The sequence below is a fragment of the Prionailurus bengalensis genome, chromosome C1 (assembly GCF_016509475.1).
Source record: "Prionailurus bengalensis isolate Pbe53 chromosome C1, Fcat_Pben_1.1_paternal_pri, whole genome shotgun sequence".
Classification (NCBI taxonomy): Eukaryota; Metazoa; Chordata; class Mammalia; order Carnivora; family Felidae; genus Prionailurus; species Prionailurus bengalensis.
In genome coordinates, this window is record NC_057345.1 from 200169259 (window position 1) to 200184873 (window position 15615).

Consider the following 15615-nt stretch of genomic DNA (forward strand, 5'->3'; position numbering starts at 1 on the left):
GCTTAAATCTAAATTCAACGCTTTTCCGGAACTTTCATCTCTGCAGCCCATCTAAGAATGCATTAGGTATAATTACAATGTTTGTGTTTTTATTGTAATTTCAATACCAATAAGTATCTCGTATGTAAAAGGGCTTTCCCTCTCCTAATGCATGCATCAGCTGTATAAAGTGGGACTGCTTTAGAGAACACTCTAGCCTGGTCTAAAGCAGCAGCTCCGGATTTCGACCGTGCTGGGCTCTGAAGCCAGTTGTTGGCGCTGTCCGTGGTGCTGAGGAATTCCCGGCTGCCGGCGAATGAGCTCCAAATCAGCAGTCTGCAAACTGCTCTCAGTGATGCAGAAACCCAGCTAAAGTTGCTCCTTTCTTTCACGTCCACAGTTAGTATTTTCTGGTGTGTAAGAGGGGATTCAAGAAACATATTGTGGATGATGCTGATGGTACTGCCAGCGGAGTGGGCTTTAAGCTACAGCATGCTATTGCTGTTTGTGATCCTCAGAGCCTAGCCAAATCACCTCTACTGCCGTACCAAACACTGTGTAAGTGAACTCATGTGTGGAGGAGGTGTAATCAGCCGGTAAATTTCATAGAAGGATCTGAGAAAATGCTAAATATAAGTTCAACATGATTCTGCTACTGGGGTCTGGATTTCTACGGGACCAGCATTGCTTCTTGCTTTGAATTCTGAAGACAGGTCCAAAGCATCTTTCTTATGTGTGTCTGCTGTGTTTCTCTCTGGAAGGGCGGGAGACTGCTTCTTGACTGTGTTTTGAAATGGGAGGTAGAGAGAATGGATTACCTTTAATTCATGCCTGAAAATGTATTCTTTGGATAACTAAAGAGGAACTGCTTTCCTAAAACATACCTGATCTTTTAGTTCATGTTGGTCTATGACTCCCACCACCACCATTAACCTCCAGAGTGATTAGGTAAGTGTATCTTATGACATGAGTTATGTTTGTTTTCTCAAAGAAATAGATGCAGTCATTTAAAATCATATGTAGCAATATGGGGAGGGGGGAAAGTTTAGCTGGAAAGTGATCCTCAGTTTAGCAGTGTTTGCTTACTTATTAAAAATCTTCAGATAAACATTTTTTTTATTTCTCTAATATTTCTTCCCTTAAATAGTGTTTTTAACTGCACTAAAGCAGCTCTATTATGAAAAGGGAATGTTTAATACCCTAGGAACTTTGTTATATTAAAAAGAAAACCTTGTTTTCTACATGCAGATTTAAAAATGTATTTCATATAATAAAAACACGTTTAAGGTTTATATAAAGTAGCCATTATACCCCTATTTTTACCTTTAAGTTTACATTTACCATAACACAATACATTAATGCCTACCTGTAGCTTGCAAAGAGATCAATTTCTTTCTATGTCCTTTTGAAGCAGAATGATATGTGTATTTTATATGGCTTATCTTGCATGTATTGACAGACACTACTGGAATACTACAAGGAAGCACAATAGCTTCCTTTTCTTCCAAGATAACTTTATAAATATGTGAGAGATGTATAAATGCATGCCTTAATCAGTAAAATACATTTATGCTTTATTCAGAAGCTTCTGTTATGTTTGTGGTCTCTGTAGTAATTTAAAGGAAAAAATGCTTTGTCAAAGGGAGCTTCCAGCTTCTCAAGTAGAATTATAGGTTTGCATTTTTTTTGTGTTCTGTCATGACTCATTATTTTTGACATATTTTAAAATAAATCTATCTTCTTTATCATTACCTACCCAAAAGGAATCCTAATGTCAGAAAGCAGCTTTCTCTTAAAGGAGGGCATAAATATACTACCTCCCATTTTACTATTTCTATAATTTGCATATATTACTTAAAATGCAAATATAATAGTTGATGAAGTGTCCCAATGCTATCTTTATGTTGTTTTTAAATTATCGTCTGTATAGGTCATACTGAAAAGAGATGATTGATCATTACTCCTTACAATCTGAAAGTATACGAACAAACAACATTTATAAATGATCTGAAAATGTCCTATATACAATATTAGCAATATTGGCATAAAGCCAATAGAATTTAAATAGACAAGTGAACTATCTAACAACACTTTTTTTTATTTATTACTCTTTAAAGTCACAGTTTCCCCAGAGCCTTTGTATGAGTTAGTCACTCTAAACATTTAAATAGAAGCCCATTACCAACACTGCACACCAAGCACTAAGTGAAGTTTATATGAGTCAATGTCACCAAATTAATTAGTTATACTTTCTGTGAATGGCAACAACTCATTATTATTTTAAGGAATTTCAATAAACAGTTTTATATTGGCATTTTTGTGCAAATTGCCTAAATCAAATATGTTTGAGATATCAAAAGAGGGGTATATTTTCAAGACTATGTGAATGGTATATATTTTATATTGAAGTAATTAATTCAAGTAGTATTCCATGAATAATAGACTCAAATTCCTGTTAAAAAAATCACAAGTACATCATTCCTGCCCACTAGGAGCTTACTTCCTGAGTAAAATAAAATTGTGGACAATACAAATACATTTTATTTTTAGCAAATCCTTTTCAATACATGGAGTTGTAGTGTACTATTTACTATTTACATTTTTCTTTCCCTTATTCACTATGGAATAGTTGCACTATTTTTTCTTCTAAGCTATGTTTTAAAATCCAGATTTATGTTCTCTGAAATGAATATCCCATTTGAGATCATTGTTGTTCTCCAATTATGGGTGTCAAGTAGGAAGGCCTTTATACTAGCTCATCTCAATTGTAATTTGTATTCAACTATTGGTCTCTTCCCTTTCTTTTAGAAGTAGAAGTTTTCTCACTAATCTCTTAGTTTTTATACAGATAATTGTAGCATATATTCTATCACTGACTAATCCATTTCAAAGAATAATAGAGAATGTGAATTAAGACATTCTTGAGCCATTTTTAACTACTTGTAATCACCTTTTGAGGCTCAGTAAACCACTTCTTACAATTTAAACATAGCCAGATCTTTGAAATTAAGAAGGCAAATTCAAGCCTAAGGTTCCTATGTGAAATGATGGACAAATTTTAATGCTTATATTGCCAAGAATAAACTCACCAAACTTTATAATAAAGTGTAGATAGTTGCATGAACTCAGTTTATTTGAGGTCTTAGTATCTTTCAGATAGATTCCAAATAAAAAGGTTAAGAACATGGACTTACATAAATCCATATTCTCTCTATATTTGTCAAATTATTCTTTTCAAATATTTATTTTCAGCCTACCCCTCTTGTATTCCCATGGAAGGAGCTGAGTATATTTAATATTAGGAGCACATCCAGAAGCCTTTGAGGAGGGGGATGGCTCTTCATATTCATGAAGCTTGCATACTTCTGTTGGTCATCCTTGGATTAGTCACTTCTGCTGCCATCAGTCATGAAGACTATCCTGCTGATGAAGGTGACCAGACCTCCAGTAATGACAATCTGATCTTTGATGACTATCGAGGGAAAGGGTGTGTGGATGACAGCGGCTTTGTATACAAGTTGGGAGAACGATTTTTCCCAGGGCATTCCAACTGTCCATGTGTCTGTGCTCTGGATGGACCTGTTTGTGATCAGCCAGAATGCCCTAAAATTCACCCAAAATGTACTAAAGTGGAACACAATGGATGCTGTCCTGAGTGCAAAGAAGTGAAAAACTTTTGTGAATATCATGGGAAAAATTACAAAATCTTGGAGGAATTTAAGGTATGAGTTACCCTCCATATTTATTGAGTACTAACTTTTCATACCACATACTTAGTAGATTACTACATTAAAGTTGGAAGAAATTATTTTTAAATCTCCCTTTAATTTACAATATGATTCCAGTTAGCCTAAGTACCACTGTGGTCAGCAAATAACCAAGTGGTTTGTTGATCAATATATAAGTTTTCACAATAATAACCTCTTCCTACAGAAGTATGGAGTATGCTTAATAGCATTTTTTGCCCTTAATCACTTCTTCTCTATTATTACAAAGTATGTTTTCTGAGGGAAATCATTTTGTTTGTATACTATGTGTTTAATGTTTAAATTTTGTAAAGTTGTGTGTGTGTTGCTTGCGCACGTGTGTGGTGTGTGCGTGTGTTGCTTGCGCACATGTGTGTGGTCTATTTGCCTGTTCTTGGAGCCATTTAACTATAGTCTAGAATTATATTTAGTGTGTGGAAATGCAAGTGCAAGTGAGATGCACTTCTGAGCTATGGTCTTTATATTACGAATATGCATTAGGACTACTTGTTGTAGAGTACCATCCGCATTGTGTTCTCTGCTCATTAGAGTTTTTGCTTGCAGGACCCCAAAGAGAACTGAATTTTAGTCCCTGTCAAAGGTAGTAAAAAAAAGACCATTTTTCAAGCCTCCATAGTATTTCACAGTCTTTATTTTATGCTTGTGTCATATTTTTAAGTAATTTGGAATTCATTTTTATCTCACTTTGAGTCTCTTTTCTCAAATGGCTAGTTTTAATTAGGATGTCCTATAAGCCAGATCTGAACCCTGAAGGTATAAATTAATATATCAAAATGTTCTCCTTAAATGTAATGGCAGTTTGTGCCTTGGAGTGTCTGTCATTCTGATGGCTTGATATGAAAGACTTTCATTTCATCTAACCAAGTTCTGTGAAAGGTGCTCAGAACCTTATAAGCAAAAGAAGATATAGCTACTTTTTAGTGTGACTGAGAGAAGAATGTTCAGTTTTTAGCACTAACCCAACTTCCTTTTCTACAACAGTCAAATTCTGGAAGAAGTCAATATGTGGATAAAAGGTTTAAACTGATCATGATCAGAGTATTCTGTGTATTGACATTTCATAGCATCCGGTCCATTCCAGGTTATGGGTTCAAGCTAGTTGTAATTTACCCAAGAATACTCAATACTTTAACTAGATTCCTTATAGCATGAGAAGAAATTTAATAATGATTACATTCAACTTTCCTATACATAAATGTTATCCTAGACTTTTCTCTTTCACAGACAATACTTTGTTGTACAATAATGAGAAGTAAAAGACTGAGAGTCTAGTAAAATCATTATTTATAACAAACAATAGTTAACAGTATAGTACATTTATTAATGGTCTCTAAAATATACATCTTGACATTAACTATTACTTTTTTAGAATAATTAAACTAAATGCAAGTAGTCAACACGATTTGATTCTACACATGGTTCTAGAATCGTATCACTCTTTTCTCACATGCATACTTATTGAGAGTAGAGTGCAAGGAGGCATTGTAGAATAGCCTAACCCAAGCAAAAAAAAGTACATTGAATAAGGTTTCTGAGATTTATATAATTTTGTCATCAACATTTAATAAATAAGTATAGATATTGACTGACTATTTGAATTTAGTCAACTCACCACTAAAGAGGCAGTTTTCCCTCTATTTATTAGACTTTTAAATTTACTGTAAATGTAATACCTATTTTGCCATGTCAAACAATAAGAGATATATAAAGAAAAAGTTGACAATTACTTCGCTCTAATTATATGTCCCTGCTATAGTCAATACACAACCCTGATGTGCACAACTTTTCTACCTGACTCTCTATGCCCTAAGATTTTTAAATGTGATTTAAAAAAAAAGAATGAAAGAAAACAGTTGCCACTTTTCCACAAGGATTTAGAATTATAAGAGCTTTAGTGGTTATCTAGGGAAAGTTCATAAGAATGAAAAACTAAGTCCAAGAAAGTTTGTTACTTGTCCAAAACTGTCAGTTTATTTAACTTACTTCTCAATACTGCCATTCTAACAACCTCTCAGAGAACTTTGGCTCAGAAGTCAGATAGATCTGGATTCAAATCCCAAATTTATCATCATGTAAGTCTTTGAAAGGACTCCTTAAGTTTTTGAGCTGCATTGGCCATAAAATGGCCACGATAATAACGTCTTTTCTTAGGAAGATATATTAGAATGAGTGAAAGAGATAATTTATGCAAAATTAGCAGCCTTGTGATGATTGGTACACAACAGATATTGACTAAATACTTGTTCTCTTCCTTCTAAACTCTAATGTCCAGGGATTTACTCTAAGTTCACAGTTCTTCTATGTATTCACCCATATTTTACAATGAAAGTTCAACCTTAAAAGTCACTGCATTGAAAGAAATCCAATACTTTTTATAAATGTTCTACTTATCTATGTGACCTATATATATCTAAGTAAATATCAGCCATCATATCATCTTGATTCTCTTCCAATTTAGCTTGCAAGAGACAAGTAACTAATTTCAAAAGATATATGGAACTTTCACATAATTATCTTGGCATGTTATTAAGAAGGCTTAATAGGAGATATTTTTACATATAATATATTCATCCAACAAACATTTATTAGGCTATTAGATATACAAGATACTGTAGACATACTTACATTGGAAAGTAAGATACCTATAAGGCAAAATCTCCACTCACAAGGAAGGTATGAACAATATGGAAAGAGAACGGAGGGGAAAATCAGTTTAAAATAAAGTATGTGCTCGTGAAGCTCAACACCAAGGCACTATGCTGTCAGAAGCATATAAATATGATATGATGTTTGGTCAAAGAAACTTTCTTTTTCTTCATCATGGTCAAAGTTGAGCCTATTCTTAAGTAATTTAAAATTGATCGAGATAGATTAAAATTCCAAAGAAGAAACTGCTTGAGTAAGATCAGAGATTAGTGTGAAATCTGCAAAGAGAGGTGGGAGATGGGAATAACAGGAAGCTGGAAATTACTAGAATGCTATTACAATAAGAGAGAGGAAAATTTGTACTTGTTTTTTGGACAGAGGAAAGAGGAACTTGAATACCAGACAAAAATATTTAGATTCAGTCTAAAGAATAACAAGGGGTAAATGCAGGTTGTTGTACATAGAGATGACCCAGTTAAAAGTGTTTTTTAAGTAAGATTACCTTGTAGCCAAGTATAGAACTGAATAGAGGTGAAGAAAAATTAATGGCTAGGGAGGTGGGGCTGTTGCAGAAAACAGAGAATGAGATGAGCAACATGCATGTGGATAAAAACATTCAGGAAAGTCTTTAAGATAAAAATCTAAATTCCTAATATAGTCTCGATTCTACTCATTGATTTCTTCAAGTATCTCAAACTCTCAGTGATTTCTCTTCCTTGGGTGCTTGCAGTGCTGTCTTATACTTTTAACCTTTACACCCCTGTGTAAGTCCTACTGGGCTATTTCACAACCCCATTTAAATCTCATCTCAACTGGAAAACCCTCTCTGACTGTTCCATGCTGCATCCCTGGCTGGGTCTCACAACGTTCCTCTATGTTCCCACAGCATGCTGCACATGCCATTACAAACAGGAACAGAAATCATAGCCAGATACTGTCAATACCTCTGTGTGTCTTACAACTTATTTCATTTCATAATAACACTACGATGGTTAAAATTTAATTAGCACTGTTTTACAGATAAGAAAACTGAAGCACCAAAGTGTAAGGTATCTATCTTGTCCAACATCACACAGCTATAAAGTAGAACTAGGATTCACACCCAGGCAGCTTGGCTGCAGAATCTAAGCTCTTCACCACTTCTATTGCCTCAATCACACTGCAATAATAGAATATTAAACTACCTGTCTCTCCCACTAGACAGTGAACTCTTTGAGGCTAGGGGACAGGGTTTTCTTCTGTTCCCAATGCCAGCAACCATGTGGACCATTCGGTGCGTTTTTGGTGAATTGACATAATAGGTCAGATCTTAATTAAACCCACAGAATAAAAAAGTTCAAGTTCCCTTAAAAATGCTTAGTTTCTTTTTGTTTGCATGTTGATCTCTTCATTCTAATTAAAGAAGCACTCAAAATTCAGATAAAGAGTGCTCTTTGGGTCCCTAAAGATGACACACATTGTTCATGTTCTATTTCCATCCTGCTTTTTCCTCCTCCTCACTACCCCTTCCTAACCAAGGCTCATCTTGGATTCCGTCTCCATGCCAGTGTTACAATGACCACCCGGTTTTTAGTTGCTCTGTCTCATTCTATACAGTTGCAAAACGTATGTCCCTACTTAATCTTTTCTGATTACTATATTCAAATGTAAATTGATCCACATGTGTCACCTGATAAGAATAATGTTATTTATAAAGAATTTTTTTCAACATTTACTGATGCAAGCTTTGAAAATGGATTTCTCTCTACTATTTTAGAAAACTCTAAAATTTCCAGCATTCTGGTAATATTGTATTAAGATAAAGGTCACTGTGTAGTAGGTTCTCTCATCTTTCTTTTATGTATATCCAGGCAAAGTGACACTGGAACCTACTTCTTAAGACATAAGGAGTATAAATAATAAATTACAATAGCGTTTCATAAAAAAAAAGAAGTTGATTGGAAACACAGACTCCATCAGCTTTGGCTCTGTGCTTAACTATGTCATGCTGAGTTTCCCAAAGGGAGAAATGATTTATTTTGCTCAGTATTTTTATAACTCCCATTCAGGAAGAATTAGCCTTTTTTGGATTTTTTTTTATTTTTTAGTACTTTAAAAACTTACACTGATTTAGTGTATATGTAGCTGCAAGAGATCTTACTTCAGCCTTTGCATAGCCAGCCTCATTTTAAAGTGATTTTCTGTAGGCAACACCCAGTGTCCCTAACTCAGGATCTGGATTTGCCCACCACATGCCTTCCTCTGTAGGCACTGGCCTCAGTGCTCCTCCCACTATGAACTGAAGGTAGTTGGTCAAGCAGCTGATTTTTATTTTTAAAGGACTTAGTGTGATTATTTTCTCATGCTGCATATTTTGTATATATGTTGTTGCTTTAAGAAAACATGTTTTCAGGCTGGGATAAGCGGCCTAGTTTTTGCCCAAGATTTTGTATTTAATATTTAAATCTTGAAGAAAGCAGCAATGTGGACAGAAAAGTGATCACTTGGGGTATTGTGCCAAATCACCACACCTATAATGCCAATGCCAGGTAAGGTTTAGAATTGACTTGCCTTCAATGGGTATGTTCGTAGGAAGACAGGTTTTCCAGGTTTCTCATTAATCTGTGCCCCCCCCCCATCATTAACATCCAATATGGTGGTACTAAATATGTAAAAGTGTTTGGATAGAAAGGATTTTTGAATTTAGGTCTGGGAGATTTGTTTGATGTCAGTTTGTTTTAATATGGGTAAAGAATGGAAGGCAACATGTACTAGGAGCTAATGATCAAATATATGAAAAAAAAAACAGGAGAAAATTGAAGCTATGAAGAAAGCTCAGTTGAGAGACTCAAATGTAAAGACACTTTACAGAAACACAATTCTCTGCATCCCACCCACCCCCTGCCATTGTATCAATTTCTATGAAAGGCACAGAAACTAAGATTTCTGCACTAAGTAATGGGGTACAAAATACATCTGTCCAGAGGTGTGAGCGTTGCAGTTATTTTAATAACAGAAATAGGTAGATTTTGAAAATGAGTGGGATTTTAAAAGATTCTTTCCAAAAGATTAACTATTAAATGGTTAATGGAGTTACCAGGGGCATTTGTACGATTCCACCAAAAAAAGTCCTAGAAAACATCGTAATTTCATACAACAAAGATAATTGAGGATCTTTGTTGAGAAGTTGAGAAGACTAACTCCTAAACCTGCTGACTCTGAAAAATACAGTTTGTTTTGCAGAGCATGTTGGTGGGTTTTAATGTTAAAATTGCCTTTAAGTAAATTCAGGAATGGCTTAGCCTTTCAAGTTGCTACACAATATCAAAAATTAAGTAATGCTAATCAGTAATGCCTATTGCTCATCTGAGTGTCAGCCCCAGCATGCAGAACAGACTCAAAGTGGGTATTCTCTATGGGGAATTCCCATCTTTGTAAGCAAATGTGGGAGCTCTACTTAATTTGTTCAAATCTCTGACCAATTTCAAAGATTAGAAGTTAATTTTGTTAAAATTTAAATTTATAAAATTCTTCTCACCCTTTCTCATTTTTTTTTACACTGTGCTCCCTTGGCATTTTTAGTTCTATAGAACTTCCCTAAATGGGAGTAGATCAGATTTTTAAAATCATTTTATTTTTTCAAAAGCTTGTGATAATTGGGAATGATCCTTTTCTTTGAACACATTTAACATGAGGGAGTACAATTGTAAGATTATATGGCTTCCAAGTTAACCCGTGGATGGGGTAAAATAATCTGTTTCCAGTCAGCAAAAGTCTCTTGCTTTTTAAATTCTAAGGGAATTAATGGTCAGCTAAGGGACCATTCTAAGGGAATTAATGGTCAGCTAGCCCTTTGGATAGCTGTATGTAAGAATAGTTTTTCATGCTCACCCACTGATATTTATTGCTGTCCTTCATATTACAAGATGCTGCTGTTAATGGTGATAACTGTGTGATAAGTATGACTACAGAGATTTGTGACTGGGCTTCTGTGCCCTGTGCACAGGGGGTGATCGGTGTTTGATTTGCAGTCACATCCGAGATTTGCGGAGCTTGTCACTGTTAGTGATTACCCCAGACTTGAGGTCAGCCATCAGCTGTTTACAGACATCACTGCCCATTCCTTACTCTCTAATAGTGTGAGAAAATGAAACTGAAAAGAGAGACCTGGTAGTCTCCCTTTCAGACTTTCACTCCAATTGTACATGATTTTGGAAATGTTCAAAATTTGTCCATTTTTAATGGTGGTTTTACTCACTGTGAAATATGTAATCTGTCAATGGTATGACATCAGCAAGGATAATTTTTTCTGTTATTTTGCATCTTATTTCATAGCTCAGGTCTCATATTTTATGCAAATTATGTAGATACTCTAATACACACCATCGCAATAGAAATTGTTCCATACATGCATTGATTTGTGGCATGTGTGTGTGTGTGTGTTTACGTGTGTGTGTGAAAGAAATTTGAGGGACCAGGAATGTTCTTTCTTTAAGAGAATCTTACTTTAAGATTAGGTAAATCCTTTTTTCTACTCCTCCTTATTCTCCCTGACCATATTTTTGCTTAGTTTTGTTTTCCTACAGCTTGATTTATACATCAGGCAGTGTGTTTTATGAAGGACAGCACAAGAAAAACTTACTGGTTTATTTTTTTAGTTGTATTTTGCCAAGCTTTCCAGGAAGAGCTTGAAACAAATAACTAAGAGACAGTTTGAAGTGATCAGTAGGTTGGCTTATCCAGAGCATCTTTCTCAAAAATGGCCATTACTAATTGGGGACTGGCTTATTTTAGAGTCTGTACTTTGGACTTTTATCATCACTGCTGATTAGCATCAGTAATTTCACTCCAACACACCTCCATTGTCAATTTCCTTGACTCTAGCCTGCTGTATAGAATATATCACAATAAAGCTTTCTTTGAAAGGATTTAATGACACTATGAAAAGAGTGAATAAAGTACTAAAGTAACAAGAAAAATCATTCATCCCCTAAAAAAGTTTTCAGATATTATTTTATGCCTGTATAAAGCTGTCTAAAGTGGAAAAAAGTCCAATGAACACAACTTTTAATTTTCCCCCCATTATGTATGTGACCATAAACAAAACCCAAATAATTTTAATTGTTATAACTAACTATAGGGTAGATGCAATAATGTCATCATATACATCTTATGAAAAATTAATTGTATTGGGAACTTGAAAATTATAGTATTACATATCAACTTTTAATTAACAATTCTACCTGCTTATACATTTTTTTGTGTTTTTTTTTAATTAAACATTACTTGTTTGGTACTTTTCAATCCTTTTAATATTGACCTTTGACTACCATTGTTACTTCTTGGTATGAGACTAGCTTTCTAGTATATGAGTTTGTGTACATTATCCTATTTATAAAGGCAAGCATTATGTTTTGGGTTTTTTTTTTTGTAGTGAAGATCCTTCCTACTTTTAAGAGTTGATTATAGAATTTTTGATCTAAAAAAGAACTTTGAAATTATTTTGCTTAACTTCCTTATTTTACAGATGATAAAACAAAGGACAACTGAAACTTACTGAAAAGACCATAATGACATAGCTCATTATTTGCAAAGGCAATATTAATACGTTGCTTTCCTGTGGTCTTTTTTCTACATTTTACTATGTTCAGGTTTAACAAGAAAACATCACTCATTTGCATCTTCCTTTCCAATAAATGTGTTGGATGCAAAGATTTATTTCAGCTAATTGTCTATAGAAATGTGATATCAGGACCTATCACCATGACAACACAGAGTTACAAGTAGACAAGAACAATAAAATATTGGCATATCTAAAATCAGTCTTTGACATAGATAGAATACAATTTGTAAAAGAAATCGAAGTTTGCAAAGGCTCTGATAAAAGGGGACCCCCGTTAAAAATGAAAAATTCTATAATTAAACCAAATAATATAGGCCAAATTAAAATAAAATCCCATCAGATTAACAGTGCCTCTTTATTTTCATGGATACTACTTTATACTAGGAAGTAACAAAGGAACTAAACTAGCTGTTCTTGCCATGTATTTCATGATTTTAGGAACTGAGGACTCATGTTCTTGATTTTCTCACTCTGCAAGCACCTGCCTTTCACTATGAGACACTATGAGACAGGAATGGAATGTGAAAAATGGATGAGGTATGCAAAACTCTCTAGTTCCATGGCATTAGAACAAAGAAATATTCGTAGACTGATGTATGCTCAGTATCATCTCAGGAAGGAATGTTGCAAAAATTCAGATTCCTTGACCTTTCCCTCTCTGATTTGGGTTGAAATTATTTACATTTATGTTTTTCTAAAGCTTCCCAGGTAATTCTAATGATCAGCTAGATTTGGGAATCACTGTAATGATGTATGTAGCCTCTTCCAGACTCTTTTCTAGGAAACACAAGCAATGTGTGAGATTCTCAGTAAGGATTTCTGATTTTTTTTCATGGGCAAGTAAATCTGAGAAATGATTTATCCTTTAACAGTTCTTAGAAATGTGAAGTGTATATTAGTGTATTGACACTGCTTGAGCATTTTAAAAGGTTTGAGAGCCAGTATGTATTATTCAACAGCAATGAGCTTGACAGGGAGGTGAAAACTGAATTTTAGAGTAGGTTCCACCCCTTAGCAGCCAAGTGACTTAGGTGTATTACTCTACCTCTGTAATAGTAGAAGCTACTTGGCATACAATAAGGGATTCATAAAGGCTACTTGACATTTTTATTACTATTACCAATAAACTATATTTAATATAGCATTTTATAAATGTATGTGACAGAAGAATACTTTTTTTCTCAGAACATCTATTAACATCTTAAAGTTCATAAGAGTTCAAAGAAACACAGTTTAAGAAATACTTTACTAATGATTCACGATACCCTAATTTCTTTATTTGACTCTTATGGGCAGTTAATGATAAAAGTCTATATGTCTCAACTCTTCCTTTATTTTCTGGCTTTTTTTTAAGTTTCCAACATTGACATTAACATGATTGTTTATAGCAATTAATTTGTGCTGCATAAAACAATTGAATTGACAAAATTACCTCTCCTTCTTCATCATAATAATGCCAGCTACATATAACCAAAAATGTAAGTGATTGACACCGTATAATCCATGAGCCACATCCAACTTACCACCTGCTTTTGTAGACTTTTATCGTAAATCAGCTATGATTATTAAGCTATGATTATGTATTGTCTGTGGTGGCTTTTAAGCTGTAGTGAAGAGTTGAGTAGTTGCCCCAGAGACCATATGACTCACATAGGTCAAAAATATTTACTATCTGGTCTCCTACAGAAATGCCAACCCCTGATCTATGATAAAATTATTCTTCCCTTTTACTTCCCTCAAATTGTGTTGTCATCAAATCTTTCCAATCTTTATTCTTTGAAGGTTAAACATTTTGGATACTGATAGATATAGGTCCAACTTCACTTATAGGTGGTCTCAGGTATCTCTTTTCACATATGTAACTTTAAAAAAACATTTAGATTTGCCTATTATAATTGTTGTTATACATACTTGGCAACAATATTAAGTCATATATCTCTGCACACTTGCCTTCAAGCAGTACAGCTTTGTTGTTTGTATTGATGAATAATAATTTAATAACTTTCCACTTACTGAGAATTCTCAGATGAAACAGATAAGCAAAGATGATACAAATTTCCATTATTTTGATCTCCCTCGTGTTCTCCTTTGATAGTGTGACAAGTAGGTATTTTTAATTTAATGTAATATAATAAATATACTTCCTGTGATATTAATAAAAGAAAATATGTATATTATCTTCTTAGGTATTCAGTTCATTATTATATCTTTTCAATTCAACTCACATAACCCATTGTTTGATTTCATTAAGTATTCTAAATATCATCTACATGTGAAGAAGTGGTAGGTTTTGTAGAGTTGTACCAAAATGTGTAAGACATAAATCTGACCCTCAAAATTCTCCTAGTCTATCAAAGGGAATAATACAGATACAACTAATAGCAGGTGGCCTGTGACGACTGTACTAGAAATTCATACGAAGAAAGGAGGAATTTAGTCTGGAAGGCTTAAGAGTGGGGATTTCAGCACACTGAAAGTATTTTAGACAAAAATTGGGACACCGGCAAAAGTAAGTACAAAGCACATTCAGAGACAAATGACTCAACCCAAGTGGCCAGAGCATAAACTGTAGAGGAGCAAAGCATAAAAGAGTGAGAAAGGAACACAGGTCCAGCTCATGATGTGAATGTCAGGCCATAGAGCTTTGGCCAAAGCCTGGGTTGAGCAGGGAGCCACAAAGGGACTCCAATGAAGAAGCGACACAACCAGATCTGTGTCCAAGGCAAAACAAATAATAGTTGACAATTTTATAAAATATTTTGCACGTGTGATCCCTCAAGAGTTATTTCATTCCAAGATATTTTTATTCTTATTTTATGAGAAAGAAGGATTTCTGACTAATTCTAGTGCTCTTCTCATTATACCTGACCAGCTGCCACAAGTTCACTAAGGATGCTTTTCAAGACATGGTAGAGATGGCTTCATTTTCATGCGAGTGTCTACACGCCCTATATTCTCCAATAGGTGTTCAACTATAATGCTGAAATATTTCATATTTCACTGTGAAGAAAATGTATACATGCTAGGATGAGGAAAATTCTTACCCTGCTTCATGTTTTAGAGGGCTCAATTTCTTTCATTTTAAAAACTCCCATTGCCATGAAGAAGTGTGAGTCTAAGGCACCTTCCAGTCCATTAAAAAATAATAACACCTGCATTCTGAATGCAGTGAGAACCACCCAAGAATATTTTTGCAAATTTAGAGGGTTTTTCTAAATTTTTACATCTGTGAAATACAAATTTAAAAACAACAACAGGGGCGCCTGGGTGGCGCAGTCGGTTAAGCGTCCGACTTCAGCCAGGTCACGATCTCGCGGTCCGTGAGTTCGAGCCCCGCGTCGGGCTCTGGGCTGATGGCTCAGAGTCTGGAGCCTGTTTCCGATTCTGTGTCTCCCTCTCTCTCTGCCCCTCCCCCGTTCATGCTCTGTCTCTCTCTGTCCCAAAAATAAATAAATGTTGAAAAAAAAATTTAAAAAAAAAAAAAAAAAAAAACAACAACAAACCATGGACTTCGATAATGATTTTGCCGTCTTGGAAATACCATAGTTACTACAAAAACTTCCAGTGGTTACCAAATTAAGTCATTTTTCTTTATAGTGAGAGAACAGCCACAGCTCTCTG

General features: G+C 34.6%; 1 protein-coding gene across 1 annotated transcript in view; it reads left to right on the plus strand.

Annotated features, from left to right (window-relative positions):
* Positions 1-239: 239 nt before the first annotated feature.
* Positions 240-15615, plus strand: part of VWC2L (von Willebrand factor C domain containing 2 like) — a 160786-nt gene continuing 145410 nt past the window's right edge. The window contains exons 1-2 of the mRNA XM_043577731.1: positions 240-927; positions 3232-3701. Coding sequence (XP_043433666.1) covers positions 3312-3701 — 390 coding nt within the window. The 5' untranslated portion in view covers positions 240-927; positions 3232-3311. The remainder of the gene's footprint in view (positions 928-3231; positions 3702-15615) is intronic.